The 15,664-nt window shown below is 39.5% G+C and overlaps 1 protein-coding gene across 1 annotated transcript in view; it reads left to right on the top strand.

The window, feature by feature from the left end:
* Window positions 1-15,664, top strand: part of carm1 (coactivator-associated arginine methyltransferase 1) — a 43,440-nt gene that overhangs the window by 11,187 nt on the left and 16,589 nt on the right. The window contains exons 2-7 of the mRNA XM_015059958.1: window positions 5,698-5,823; window positions 5,972-6,078; window positions 8,596-8,700; window positions 8,948-9,058; window positions 13,256-13,433; window positions 13,548-13,638. Of these exons, the coding sequence (XP_014915444.1) occupies window positions 5,698-5,823; window positions 5,972-6,078; window positions 8,596-8,700; window positions 8,948-9,058; window positions 13,256-13,433; window positions 13,548-13,638 (718 nt within the window). The remainder of the gene's footprint in view (window positions 1-5,697; window positions 5,824-5,971; window positions 6,079-8,595; window positions 8,701-8,947; window positions 9,059-13,255; window positions 13,434-13,547; window positions 13,639-15,664) is intronic.

Here is a 15,664-nt window from a genome sequence, read left to right as displayed (position 1 = left end):
TTGTGCTCACATGACCCAGGTTAGTTTAGTCAGATATTAGAAAAAAAATTATATTTAGTGTATATTTTATTCAAATTTTTGCTTTATCCATAGGACCTGTTTTGTCCCTATTCTCAAGAATCACTGCTGTAAAGTTTAATTCACTAAAACTAAAGTTGTTACAGATAGCTGCAAGTAATGCAGTCCAGGTCTGTTTCATTAGTTTTTAAATTAGTCTGTTCAACCACAACTTAACAGCAGTGTGATTTTTTTTTTATTTCATTTTTTTATTTTTATTATTATTATTATTGGCTAGCTTTCAGTAAATTTGTATTATTTTGTTATTTTCAAGTTGGGCTGAAACAAAGAATTTGTTTAATAATCAATTCATTGCGATTAATCAATTACTGTCTTGCTAACCGGACTATGCAGACTTAAAAAAGGCCATTTGATGAAACAGCAGCACACTCAGAACAGTAATTAAGTTCAAACTATCCAAAACATAATATACATTTGATTTAATGTGCTAAATTAATCTGTTCTACTCAGAACTCAAGTGGTTCAAATTGTAAAATTTGAACCACTTGAGTGGTAAAAAAAAAAGTAAAAGAAATCTCATATTAGGCACCTTTTGCTATCAATTATTAATCATTAATCCAAAAATGAATCTCCAGATTCTACACTGTACTGATAACACAATAAGAAAGGCCTGACCTTTTCACATGTTGCTATTGTTTTAGCTACAGATCTCTTTTTTTGCTGCAAATAAAGGCAATGTAATGTTCAATTTCTGATTTAGAAAGGGAACTGACTTATTTATTTGCATCTTTTAATGCATTTCTAACACTGTAAAAAAAAAAAAAAGGTTTATGATTAAATGAAAAATCTACAGAATGTGGCAATTTGTTGGATTAATTGATATAATCTATTACTAAAATTATTGTTAGTTACAGCCCTAAGAGTGACCCTTATGCTCCAATTAGTTACATCTATCTGTATTATTTGTTTAAACATAAAACCACTCAACATTCTGGCCTAAAGCTGCTGTTTTTTTTCTTCTTCTTCTTTTTTGTAAATTGACTCTTTAAAAGGTTTTACTCTTTAACTTGAGCAACTTGCTGCTGTATGCTAATGCTCTGTTTTTAGTTAGTTGTCTGCAGGAGATCAGCTCTCTGCAGCCCAGCTGTCTCTGTGTGAAGCACAGTCAGATGTTATCTCCTCTCTAATGTCTTTAACAGCTTTGCTGGTAATAAACTGAGCATGGCTGAGGTCACTAGAAAAGGGAGCTTGTGGAAATGACCAAGTAAAAATAGCCAGTGTTGGTTTTGTTCAGCGCTGCTGGCCCAGTTACCAAGGTTCCATTTATTGTTGGCGCTCTGTTCTGTTTTAAATGGATGGAAGAGATAAATGACCCAAGTTGTTTTACTAGTTTTGTAAAAAATATTCAGATGGAAGCGTGTCACAGAGTAATTGCTCTTCTAATTCATATTTAGCAGGTTATGATTGACAGACAGGCTGTTGAACATCGCTGTTTCCACATGCTGGACAGGCACCCCAGTCTGGGCTCTAAACATCATCACAACTCTTCTTCTTTTCTGCTGATTCACTCTGTAGAACACGTGTTACACATAAACGTGTTATAACAAATTTTGCTGGACGATAAATTCCCAGTAATTATTGCGGTAAACAATAATGTATTCACACAGTTTTTGCCCTCTCAAAGACTAATAAGCTTGAATTTTGTACAGAACACTCTATAGTGGAACTGGAAAACATTTTAAATATCCAAAATAAAACGACAACCAAAAACAATAAATGAAAAGGAAATAAAAACCAACACACAACTGAAACCATAGATAAAATGGATTATGAACTCTAAACAAAATTGTTCTTCAGAACTAATAATCATCAGAATGGAAATTATTGAGCTCCTGTTTATTTATGTGATTAGTTGCTTATTGCAACAGACATGTTTACTTGCACGTTAGACCTGTGCGACACACTGTGTGCACAAACAAGGGATTTGACTTTGGTTTCAAGCGCTCAAAGCATCCAAACATGAAGTAGAAATACCTAAAGTTTGAGGAAATGAGGGCTAAAAGAAATGGTATGACCATGTGTGGATTGCTGCAGTGCTAATATGCTTATTTTGTTTCCCAGCAGAGTAGCTGGCTGCTCTGGCTGCAAGTTGTTCATTTTGTTAATCAGAGAAGGCCTGAGGGAAAAAACTGTCTGTGGCGACACCTTAAGGCAAAAGTCTAAATAGTTTGTGTCCAGGATGTGTGGTGTCTGTTCTAGAAGTGCAGAAAAAAACTGATTCTATAGAGAATCAGCATTCCTCAAAATGCTCAAAAATCAATTTTAAAATATGTTAAGTTGTGTTTGGTCCTAATGTTTGCACGAGTGGACTTTATTTTATAAATCACTGAACAGCTTATCACCAAATCCATTACAGACCTTGTAGACCTCTCAGATCTTCTGGTTCTGCTTCTGCTCTGCATCTCCAGAACCAGAACCAAAACCAAACATAGAGAAGTAGCTTTCAACTTCTATGCACCACAGATCTGGAACAAACTTCCAGAAAACAGCCGAAACACTGAGTTCCTTTAAATCTAGATAAAAATCCCACCTGTTTAGAGTTGCTTTAGAACCATAATATAAGAAACATTTATCAACATTTGATGTGTGTTGATGATTTTGATGAGGCACTCATCACAATGTGTCTGGAAAAAAACTGTTACGCATACGAAGTGTCATCATCACGGTGATTCTTCAAAGCAAAAGTTGCCGCTGAACATAGCAGTCCGACTCCTTGCTCATCTTTTCACTTGTGTTTGCGACTCTGCATTACAAGTACCAGATGGCTGTGAACCAGGAGACCCTCCACAGAAGAGAAGCTTTTAGGTCAAAATAGGTAATGTGATTAATCTACGTTAATAGATAGACATAATGCTAACGCACTAAACTTTTTTAGGTAATGGCATGCGTTAATGTTGACAGCCTTAGTTTAAACACAAACCAGGTTCAGATAATTGATGTTTTAGCACATGCCTTTTTAACAAGCTTTGTGGCGCCACCTTAAGGCAAAAGTCTAAACTTCCCTTGCGCTCTCAGCCATTCCCGCTGCTCTGATTTGATGGTGTTTACATTATCAACAAGCATTAACGTGATTAGCCGGTAGACTACAGAGCTCTATTGTAGGCCAAACGTCCACTGTCTATATCATGTATTCCTATTGCCTAAAGCCTCTCACCAACATCCATGGAACAATCTTAACATTACTACCACAATGTTGAGAGAAATGAATGGTTCCCTAAACCTACCAGTGATTATTGCTCATGTACAGTAAGTGAGTGCACACCACAAAGCATGTGGAGTGGTTAGTGCTGATTTGTACTGTTCTACATCTAGAAGGAAGTAGCTTGTGTTGTCATTCTTAATATTAATCTCTCGAGTTAACACAGCTTCTTATCTTGGCTGCAGCATTGCCCCATGGTGTGGTCCTGTTTGAACAAACTACAGTTAGTCCAACATAAGACAGCGGGTCTCATCCTGAACTCGTCCAGATACAGATCAGGTTGACATCGCCTTTCTTTGTTCTTTTGTTTTTAAAGAATATTAGATCTAAAATACCAAATGTTTTGAATAATTAACTTTTTTAAGTCACACTTTAGATAATTGTGATACATAATTGCTGTTTCATCTTCTATGATGTGATAATAATACTAGACAACAGTCGGTTGAGAACATGGAACTCCTTCCTTCACTGTTTCTATGTAACACCTGATTAATTCATGTTACAAAGTGTTAATTGGAGATTTATTATTTTAACTTTATATAAAGAGTGTGTTACTGATTTTGTTTTTATGATGTGGACTCCAGGTGGAGTAGCCATTGTCATGATGATGGCTGATGGGGATCCTAGTAAACAAACAAACCAACTGCAGTATTTGGTTTCATGCTGTCATCCAGGCCCCTCTGGCCTGTGATTACATCATTTGGATTCAGTTTTTCTCCTGCTTACTGCTCAGCTTTGCTCTGCTGTAATAAACACACAGGGCTAAAGACGGGATCATCTGAGCTCCTCCTTTCTACTTGATCTGTTGTACAGGTGCTTAGCGGCTACCCTCAGCCAGCATCTCTATCAGGGACTGGATTAGCTGTGACTCAGCCTGCTCAACATCCTCACTGCTTTAATGCTTGCAGGGGGATTTGCATATGGAAATGCAGGGTTTTTCCCAGGAAACCTGCTGAGCCCGGTGTTGGGGGCACTGTGGCAGCCCACCAGCTCCTCACCATGTTTTTGTGCTAAAAAATGTTAAGTTAAAAACATTTGGAGGCGCACGAGCCAGCATCATAACTTGGAAGTTACAGTGTCAGAGGTCAAGGATCAGATACCGGATGTTGTATTTGGTGTGCAACTCCTCATTCCCAGTTTGATGCGTCAACTATAAACCTAGCTTACCTCATCTTTACTGTGACTGATGTATAAAAAACCCAAATTAAAATAAACAAACCACGCTTAGCCGGTGGAGGGGCAAGTAAAGCCTGGTGGCCCGCCAGGCTGATGATACACTAAGCGAAATGTGTTATAGAAAATGTACTGTGAGGATTTCTGGCTTGATTTTAGAAATGCATCTTGTCAGGCCAGTCAGAAATATGGTTCCATTTCATCTTAGAATGAGGCGTGCGTGACTGCTGAACAGTGAAGGAGCCTTGACACTGAACGTCACTGAGTGAAGCAACACACAACTACAGAGTTTTGGAAAAACCTGTTTTCATAACTCCAGTGTGTATCAAACACATTCTGTCCCACACTTTTCCAACAGCAAGCTGTACATGTTCCACAATATAAAGTAGTGAATAATTGTGAAATGAAAAATTAATGTTTAATCATTTGTTAGAATGGTCCAGTCAAAGTTCAGGCCTAAGATCAATTGAGAATCTGAAACATCTAACAACTTGGTTTCATGACTTAGGTTTAGCAAAAGAGAAAGCAATTTGACTCTGTCCCATATCCTGGCAACAAAACCACCACCTCTTTCTTTCCAAGGATGTTTTGTCAAAAAAAATAAATTCTTTTGGCAAAAATTGAGTTTTGGTGGAAATAAACTGTCACAGACTTGCCATAAAAACTGCCACACAATACACTTCACAGAGCTGTGACTGAGTGGGCCTGAATACTAACACATGCCACACTTTTCAGATTTTTATTTGTAGCAAACTCTCAAAACGCCCTTCGTTTTGCTTCTATGCCACAATCTGCAGCTCTTTCTTTGCCTGTCCAAAACATCCCAGTGCAGGAGATTAACTGTGATAAAATGTGAAAGAGCTGAAGGGGTGTGAACACTTTGTGAGGTGGTGTACCACAGTAAAAGTGCTACTTTTTACTTAAAATGTTTGTGTTTGAAACAATGTTAATGTTCTCGTTATATAACGGCCCAGGATGCTCCACCTGCTGACTCCTCGTTTTGTGGAAAATCTGCATCGATCCTGTTGGAGCGGTTTTAAAGTTGGCCGTTGTGACTCATCTTCAGCCTGTGGGGTGCCATTAATTGCTGAAATGTTCTCTCCCACTCAAACATTGTAAAGGCATCAATGTTCCATCATCAGCCTTTTGTTGTCCTGGTTTAGAAACGGATTTATTGGCTGATTTTTGCTGATTTGTTTCTAACGCAGCGCTCTAAATTCACTGCATGTCCTTGTGTGTGTCTGCAGGAGAGGAGACGAGTGTGTTCAAGTGTTCAGTTTCTCGTGACACAGAGTGCAGCCGCGTAGGGAAGCAGTCGTTCATCATCACTCTGGGCTGCAACAGCGTGCTGCTGCAGTTCTCCTCGCCCGCAGGTAAAACCAGCACCATGAGACCAGGCAGCCGGTGGGCTTCACCTGGCTACAGACAAACATGATGCTGAATGAATATGAGTTTGATAGGAAAGTAGCTGTGGAAGCTCAGGTTAGTCCTGGTGACGTCAGTGTTTGTGCTCTGCTGCAGACTTTCAGTCCTTTTATAACCTTCTGAAGAACTGCCGGGGGCATGCTGGTGAGCACTCCGTCTTCAGTGAAAGAACAGAGGAGTCCTCTGCTGTACAGTATTTCCAGGTGAGGAAAACAAATGCACCCCAGATCTCTGAGCCTTTTAGAAATGAGGAAGGTATGTTTGGTAAAACAGTTTTTTTTTATCCTGTTGAAGTATTTAGTGAACACTGTCCAGCCCCCACCTCCACTTTACCTGCCTGATTATTTTTAGTTTTTGTCTCAGAATAGACCATCAGGACAAAGAGCCTCTCTCCATATTTCTCTACAGGACTTCTTTGTGCTCTTGAGAGATTTGAAATCTAGGATTATGTAATCTAAGAAGCATATCCCATCTGTTCTCACCATTAGGTCTTTAACTCAGTCACCATCGCTCATGGTTAAAGGGACAGTATCATGTTAAATTGACTTTTTTGGACTTTACACCATACTATAATGCTATTCTCTCATCAAAAACATGCCTGGCATTTTGCCTTGATTTTTTTCATACATGTGTTAGATATCCTATGATCTCCAAGGCAACCATTTATCTGTTCAAAACAGTTGGGTGGACCTAGCTCCACCTTCAAGACGCATCTGCTCCTCAGACCTGCAGCTTCCAAGTTTGTGAGCTTCCGGCTCACAGAGCAACCCATCCCCCAAAACTCCCAGTCAGCTCCTTCAGACTAGCCAGCAGCAATTGGCAAACACTTGGTGGAACTACGCATTTGCTGAGTTTATTATATGATCTACTTCTCAGTGAAACGCCGGTAAAAACATTAAAGGGTTAATAGAGGAGCCATGTTGTGAAGATTTCCTGAAGGTGGCGTTTCAGACAGAGCAGGAGTTTTTAAAAGAACAGATACCAAATTTCAAGGTAGGAAATTACAAAGTCAAATTACTTTTAAGCCAATTTCCTAGATACAGCATTTGTTTATGAACTGAAGTTACATAGTTACTTGACATTTTACAGCACAAAGTGGCTGGGAAACCCAAAATACTGCCCCTTCAACTTTTTTTTGCAGAAAACTCTTTCTCTTCAAGATTCTGCTATTGATCTTTCCAAACTCATCTCAGAACTTCTGAACAGAACCGGGTCACCGTAGCAGCAGAGTGCTTCTACACAGCTAGCTGGCTGGTTTTCTGGAATCCTGTGTTGCACATCCATTCTTTCTGTTCTCACCTCCCCTACCTGCACAGCAGTGTCAGCTTTCTGACAACCTCTCATCCCAGCACCGACCTTCTAGTGGCAGACATCTCAGGCTCCACAGAGAGGAAACCTCAGGCTCTTCTTTAAGGTTTTAGGTCTGAGTGTAGAAGGCTGCGTTTGCAAATTAGCCTGTGGCTAGAAAACCTTTGTACAAAACAATGGCTGCTTTGTTTTTAACATGCAACATTGTTTAATGTGCTGTCCTTGATGGAATAAACTTGAATTGAATTTGTGTTTGCATGGAGCCAGTGAGCAGATGTTTTCTCACAGAACATAAGGAACACTGCACTCTGGTGGCCAAACTCTGCTACACATGTGTCTTTACATATGTGTTTAAATGCTCTGCTTTGGTTCCCCTGGTTACCAGCATCACTTTCCAAAATAAAATCTCTGATTTTTGTTATGCCAAATCCCATTTTAGATTAGAAACTTAAAAAGAGATTACAAGTGACAAAAATATTTTCAAAAGTTGTTTTTTTTCCAAGTCTTCCCTCTTCTCAGTTGTCCTGAATTTGAAACTACAGAAACCCAACAAGTTTATTGGTGGGAGAAAAAAATGCAGACTTTCCAGAAATTCAATCATCATAATTCATTTAATCAATAACATTGATTTGTTACTCAGCTCTTGTTTTCCTGTCTTTTTTGTCTTTGTTTTGGTTGGTTCAGTGACATGAAAGTAACTCCTTTGCTTATAGAGCCCTGCCAAAGTATTTATAACCCTTAAACTTCTTATGTTTCCTCTTGGAAAGGCAGTTTTCACTTTGATGTAATTTTATTAGGAAGTGCAGTAATATCAGCTCAGATATGGAAAATGTGTTGACAGGACTAATATTCATGAATAGCTGAAATAAAACATTTGGCTAAAGGGGCAGTGTCAGCTTGACATCATGTTATAATGTTGTTTCCTCATTAAAAACACACCTTTAGTGTTGCCTTGATTCTTTCATGTATATTGGAGAAATCCTCTAATCTCCATGGCAACCATTTAGCTGTGCAAAAGCCTAGGTGGACCTAGTTCCACCTTCGGGACACGGCTCCTCCTCAGAGCTGTAGTTTCCAGTCTCACAGAGAAGTTCTTGTCATACAGCATTTTGTAGAAACTGAAGGTAACAGCTATTTGATTGTGATATAAAATGACACTATGTGCCTGGAAAACACAAACTGCCCCTTTAAAGAATGCCCTACATGATTCAAGGACACAACGAACATGTGGAGGAAGAGGCGTGGATCTGATTGGCATACAGCTCAAAGACAGGGAGCAGGTCAGAGCTGGTGGCTGGAGGAAACCCGGTTGGAGTCTGAGCCTGGATGGACGTCCAGCTGAAAGTGTAGCAGTCTGTTCTGATGAAACTTTCATGTTCTCTAAAACCGTTTCCTGTTTGGTGTTCCGGCAGTTCTACGGCTACCTCTCACAGCAACAGAACATGATGCAGGACTACGTCCGGACGGGAACCTACCAGCGGGCCATTCTGCAGAACCACACAGACTTCAAGGACAAGGTAACCTCCAGCACTGACTGAGCCGTCAGGTTCAGCTCTAAGCAGCTGGCTCTTGGAAAGGGATAAAAATGAATAAATGAAACCCAAACAAGAAGCAAATTGTTTGTTCACCAGTTCCTCATAAGAGCTCCTTAAAGTCTGCCTCCATGCTTTCTTTGGTGTACAGAAACCAGCCACATCGTCTGTGTAGAACTAATGCTTTGACTTGTGGCTCACCTTGACATTGAGTCTCCCTCCTGTTCTCCAGGTGGTTCTGGATGTGGGCTGCGGATCAGGAATCCTGTCGTTCTTTGCGGCCCAGGCTGGGGCCAGGAAGGTGTATGCAGTGGAGGCCAGCACCATGGCTCAGCATGCTGAGGTGCGTACCTGTCTGTAGGAACTGTAACCGCTACAGTGGTGCCCATGTTTGCTGGCACCCTGGGGAAAGAGGATAAAGAAAACATAAAATTGATCTTTTTAGCACAGCAACGTAACAGCATATAGAACATTTCAGAAAAACAAAAACTTTAATTTGAGTATATTTATTGAAGGGAAGAAATCACGTTAAAGAATAACAGCCGTGGAACTACATTCTAAAAGCTCTAAAGTCTTTTTTGCCTGTAGGAGTTGGTTCATCTTACTGTTGTAATGTATGTGATGACCAGTTCATCACATACATTACTCTACATGCAGCCTGCTGTCAGAGTACAGCAGGCTGCATGTAGAGTCTCCTGATATTTTAAATGTCCCTTGATGCCACTCTGCACATTAAAACTACATCATGTAAAAATAAAAAAACATGTTTCTGACGTATTTGTTCAAACTGTCACCATGTCATGACAGTATGACATGAGACAGATAATCTGTGAAAAGATGGATCTCTTCCACCTCCCTAAGCTACTACTGCCGTCTGAACAAATGCACTGATCAAAAACAACCAATCAGAGCCAGGAGGAGGGGCTTGTTGCTGTCAGTCATCCTCATGTAATCGCTGCTCACTGTGTTAATGGCGAAGAAAACTTACCGACTAGCCTTAGCATTGATGACAGACTCTGTTGTGGTTACTTAGCATGCTGTCATGACAGTGACAGTTTTAATAAATATGTAAAAAAAAAACAACAACAATAAAAAGCCATGGTTATTTTTGAAAATAAAAATAACCATGGCTTCTCCTCAGTCCAGTGAACAGAGTCACTAGTTACTGACTAGAAGAGGCCAAAAAAACTCATCAGCTCAATCAAGTCAGTTCTACTTTTAAACAAAGATTCAGTTACATTCCTTGTCAAGGATTGTTTCTCGCTTCCAGTCCTGAGGAAGTGCTGCCCTGCATGTTGGCGTCTCCCTTCTGCCACTTGAATAAGTGGGTGATTCACAGGCTTCTGCAGCATGCAGAGGAGGTCATGCAGTCTTTTGGGTCAGGTGATTTGGAACAGTCACGTCTAAAAGAATCAGGGTTTTAGTCCCTGAGGACTGGAAATGAGACACTTCTCTAAAGGGAGTGGCTAGGGGTGCCATTAATTTACCTGCTAGTGAATTTGTTAGGAACTAATGCTTAAAGCCAGATTTATCCTTCCTCTCTGAATAAATGTCCATAAATTAAAGGTAGAATTGTTTTAAATGTTCAGTGTGAGATTATGATGCAGATTTTTGCACATGTATAGGAGGGGTGCCAATGAATGTGTCTGGCACTGTCTAATCTGATACTGTCAATGTTTTAGCCAGTTGGAAAAATGGTGGAACAAATGTGAATGTTTTAATTTGACCATGTTTTAAAGCTGCAGACTGAGGGGTCATCACAGACAGATGTGACCACACCAGCTCCTCTCTATATTCTGGTGATCTTAGAGAACTTGTTGTCTGTCAGTGGGATACAGACTGAATAAATTAAAGATTTACCAACCCAATATTGATATCTGTATCAGTTACAATATTGAAAAAATTCCAAATTTGGTATTGGTGATGATGTGTCCGATCCATAAGGGCAGATCTATCCAGTCTGGCTCTATGTTTTGTGCTCTGAGCTACGTAATGTTTATTATTATTTATTGGCTGTTCTCCTAATTGCACTGACTGAACAAATAAAAGTTGTTGTTTTTCCATGTTTGGTCAAGATTGTGAAGCTGTTGGTGTGTTTAAGTGAGCTGTACTGGTGTTATCAGATACATTTGTAATTTAGTATATTTATACATCTGTTTAAAAAAAAAAAGCGTTTTAGGTCATTCAATACTGTCGTTCTATATCCGCTTGGTATCGGCTGATACCAAGTCTCAGATATCGGTATCAGAAGTGAAAAAAGTGGATCAGTGCATCCCTAGAATAAGCAGAATAAGCTACATCGGGAGTGTCAAACTCCAGTCCTCAAGGGCTGCTGTCCTGCAGTTTTTAGATGTGCCATAGGGACAAAACACTGGAATGAAATGGCTTAATTACCTCCTCCTTGCGTAGACAAGTTCTCCAGAGCCTTAATGACCTAATTATTCTATTCAGGTGTGGCCCTCCAGGACTGGAGTTTGACACCTGTGGGCTACATCATCACTTTAAGTTCAGGTCTAGTTTGGTCCCATTTTCTGTTTGGGTTCGCTTTCCTTCTGCGGAGTACATTTAGAGGCAATCAGCAGCTACATGATGAACATGTTTGCTGGTATCATGTTGCTCTGCTCAGTGGAGCCCAGCCATCCCGACTGATCCTCAGGGAGAGAACTATCTCCATGCTGCAGTGCTACCTGTCATTATTCTACCTATCCTGAGCTCTGAGCTAACCAACTGCTTTCTGCCACTGTTCAATATTCCAAACACCGTCTCCCCATTATAAGCCTACGCCTGCTGCCAGTTCTGCGTCACTGAGTTGCCCAGCATGGTTTCTGTGTCAGTAGTTTGTATTGTTTCCATTTTACCTGCCAGACTCTAAAGGTCAAGTGAACTTGTGTTTCCAACTTTCTGACTGTTCTACTGTCTTGGACTGTTTCCAACATCATGTAGGATTGATGCCTGCAATGTTTGGTCACAGCCAGGTGGATCTGCTTCCCATTTCTCCTCCTTTAGCTGACTATTAGTGGATTACAAGGCATACAATCAAATCTGCCAATACCAGTTTAACTGTAAATACAAGGAACTACTTTTTCTGCTTTCCACATGAGCTTCAAATTGAGCTCCAATAACGAAATGTTGGTAGTAAAATCAAAGCGATTTCTCAGCTTGTAGTGCTGTGTCTCTCTGCATTGCTGAATATCTACAGATCCATTAAAGTTCTCAGCGTTATGGTTCAGATGTCTTTATAAAGAACAGAAGACTGACAGCATGACTAAAGTCTTCAGCATTATATATTAGCACTTAGCTCAGGCATTACTAGCTGCAGACCTCAGTGTGAGTGTTCCCTGTAGAATCAGCCGAACTCTGACTAAAGATTTCTAAAGATTCCCAATGTCTCCTAATCCATCATGTTCCCAGACAGGCAGACCTCACTCTGCTGGAGGATAAAACGGCTCCTCCTTCCTGTTATCAGCTGCAATAAGGGTCTGGATGAACAGCTGCTTCCTGTCAGGAAGCTCCACATTCTGACTTCATACTGACAGAGCAACAGCTGAGCTATCTTCACTCAGCAACAGTGTCCACACAGAAGGCTGTTGCAGTCAGTATGACTGTAATTTGTGATGCTTTGTTCACTGATCAGTTTTACTTGGACCAGCTGATCACCAGTCAGGGCTGGTCAAATAGATAACTTTATAAGTTTTTAATGAAACGATTATTTTAGTAATTGATCAAGATATTGATTAATTGGATCAAAAATATTGTCACATTAAGCAGATTTCTCATCTATACCACTAAAATCTTTTTTTAATACAATATTAGAAATACATTAACAAATAACGTAATAACATTTTTAAATAATTTAAACAGAATTTCTTTAGTCAATGCTTGATCATTTTAGCCAAGTTTGCAGCTAAATGGTAAATTTGTAAATGGACTGAACTTATACAGCACTTTTCCAATCATTTTGACCTCTCAAAGCTCTTTATGCTAGAGTCATGTTCACGCATTCACACTCACAGACACACTCATTTATACACTGATGCACAGATCAGTAGGCAACTAATAAATACTTGTAGCTCTTTCTGCTAGACTGCACATCAGTACAGGACTGATCTATTGGTTATGGTTTGAATTGACTGACTAATTGTTGGATAGAAAAAGGTTCTTATAGGAGATTTTTTTGGGAGGGAGGGGAAATGGAACCAGGTGAAGGTAAAACTTACCACTTGAGGAGTTCTGGAGAAAAAAAAATTAAAAGAATGTCTTTTCTTAAATGCAAAAGGTTTTTTTTTTGTTTTTTTTTTTTTTTACAGTTTTGCAAGCAAATTGCCTGTTTTTTGGGTTTTTATACTCCAGTTAACAATTAATCGGTTTCTAAATTTAGCTGATAGTTATCCAATAATTGTTTCGACCCAAGTCACACTGATTTATTGCTGCATTGCTGCACTTTTCTAACCTTTATACACACCTGTTCCATTTAGAGTCCAGCCTGTGGAGCACTGCAGAATCAGTTCTTAGAGAACATGCTTCCGTGTTTCCCCTGCAGGTGCTGGTGAACAGCAACCGCCTGAGTGAGCGGGTTGTGGTGATCCCCGGGAAGGTGGAAGAGGTGTCGCTGCCAGAGCAGGTGGACATCATCATCTCAGAACCGATGGGCTACATGCTGTTCAATGAGCGCATGCTGGAGAGCTACCTGCATGCCAAGAAGTTCCTCAAACCCAACGGTGAGGAGGTCGGGGACTCTGGATTAAACGCATACTGTGACAGGTTCTGCACATGTGCAGCTGTATAGAAAGCCCCTGTCTTTCTGACTTTCTGCTGCTGCTGTGTGTTTGCAGGTAAAATGTTCCCCACCATCGGAGACGTGCACCTGGCTCCCTTCACAGATGAACAGCTCTACATGGAGCAGTTCACCAAGGCCAACTTCTGGTGAGGATGAGCAAGATGCAATTCAAAGGAGTTAGACACATGGATAGAAAATTAGTTGCTTAAATAGAAAATTTCTGAAGAAATTTAAACTGCCAAAGTGTACCCGTTGGTTGGAACCCAGCATTCTGATGCTAAAAAATTAGCATCAATGCTAAAGTAAGCTACAACGTACTCAATAGCATGTAGAGTAACATGGAATTACTGAATTCAGTATGTTAAAATTAATTATAAGCTGAAATTTGCCAAAATGTTAATGTTAACCTAAATGCTGTCAGTAGCATGTGGGGCATCACTAGCATGTTGTCTTACATTGACTTCCTCCACTCAGTATACTAAACATAGCTAATGCATAAAAAATAACTAAAGATGCTTGTTATAGGGAAAGGCTACAGTTAGACTGCTAGTGTCTGCTAGCAGTGCACTGCTAATGTTTGTGCTAATGTTAATGCACTGCCTTCTGATTTTTACTCTCAACACCAAATTAATAACATGTAATATTATTGTTTATAAAACATAAACTGTTTTGAAATACTGCTTATCTGCTTAGACGCAAGAAATTTACAGTTAAATTTTACAAAAGTAAAAATCAAATGTTTACTTCGTGGCACTTGGTTACCAGAAAACGCTTAGCAACAGATTAACAACAAATATTATGGTTCAAAAAACATAAGATTTCTTCTGCTCTTTTTAAGTACTACTTATTTTACAGTACTTACTACTTAACAAGAATTGTGTAGTTGGTGTATTTAACAGAAAAGCGAATATGTTTTCTTTTGCCATTGGCAAATGTATTATAAAACAGACATTCAACAGGAGTAAAAATCTGATTTATACTTCGTTACCAGAAAAAAATGCTCATCTCCCAACACCAAATGAATAACAAGTAGTATTATTGCTTATAAAGCATAAGCTCTTTTGAAACACTGCTTATCTGCTTAGACACAAGAAATTTACAGTTGTTAAATTTTGCAAAAGTAAAAATCAGATGTTTACTTCGTGGCACTTCGTTACCAGAAAATGCGCTTATCTCTTAGCAACAGTTTAACAACAAATATTGTTACTATTCAAAAAACATAAGCCTTTTAGCCTTATTTTAGCTTTACTTTAGCCTTGCTTTGCAAGTGAGAGGAATATTGAGGCTTTTATTTAAAAATTTTCAGTAAGCTTCATTTTAAAAGGCCTCACTAATCCCTTGAGGAAAACCAGTCATATAATGCCCAAAATGGCAAATACCTGCTATGAAAAATGTGATGGCTGTTATTTTATTGGGTATGTGTTGCTCTTATTTTGACAGTCCAAAGTGGTTGTCAGTTTAAGGGCATTTGGAACTTACTTTCTTTGCTCTTCTGCCATTTTGTTTGTAGTAAGTTTTCCTCTAGTAAGGTGTTTGTCTCTGTAGTTCTAACTGGAAGCTCTGTAGGAACTGAGCGTTCCTCCGTCTCTGTAGTTCTCTACATTTCTGCTCTCCTCAGTGTTCTATTTCTATGGTAATTAATCCTCTCTGAAATCTGTCATGTGTGAGTGAGACACAGAGGGGCAGATAAAATTTTAACTCTCTTTTGAGTCTAACTGACACAAAAGAGTGTCAGAATTTGTTTTGATTTGAATTTGGCTCATTTTTCACTAATTATGTTGCCATGGTTACTCAAAATGACAACAAAAGTAATAGCACCCCTCACGGGATCGAGACACACGTTTTGTTATATATGTATTGAGTGGACACGCAGCGACATGAGCCGCATTAGCGATGAAGGGAAGCGGCAGTTATTTTGAGGCGTAGAATAGTAGGTGCCTCCATGCAATGCATGGCAGGCCCCAATATTTGTCTACCTAAATAATTTTACAGTCGGCATGTCTTTGCTTATAGAAAATCTTAAGGTGGAAACAAATGTAACAGTTGGATTATAGATGCCATCAAATCAGGACACAATGGGCTCTTTGCACCTACGGCGTTGACGTCACATCTCCAGGATCTAATGTGGCTCACTTGTTTCCGCTTTGAGTTACCATGACTGGTAGAAAAAAC

Source organism: Poecilia latipinna, unplaced genomic scaffold, assembly GCF_001443285.1.
Source record: "Poecilia latipinna isolate Pla-1442-1.1 unplaced genomic scaffold, P_latipinna-1.0 Scaffold1672, whole genome shotgun sequence".
Lineage (NCBI taxonomy): Eukaryota > Metazoa > Chordata > Actinopteri > Cyprinodontiformes > Poeciliidae > Poecilia > Poecilia latipinna.
The sequence above is the reverse complement of the archived record's forward strand: the minus strand, read 5'-3'. Positions and strand labels throughout refer to the sequence as shown.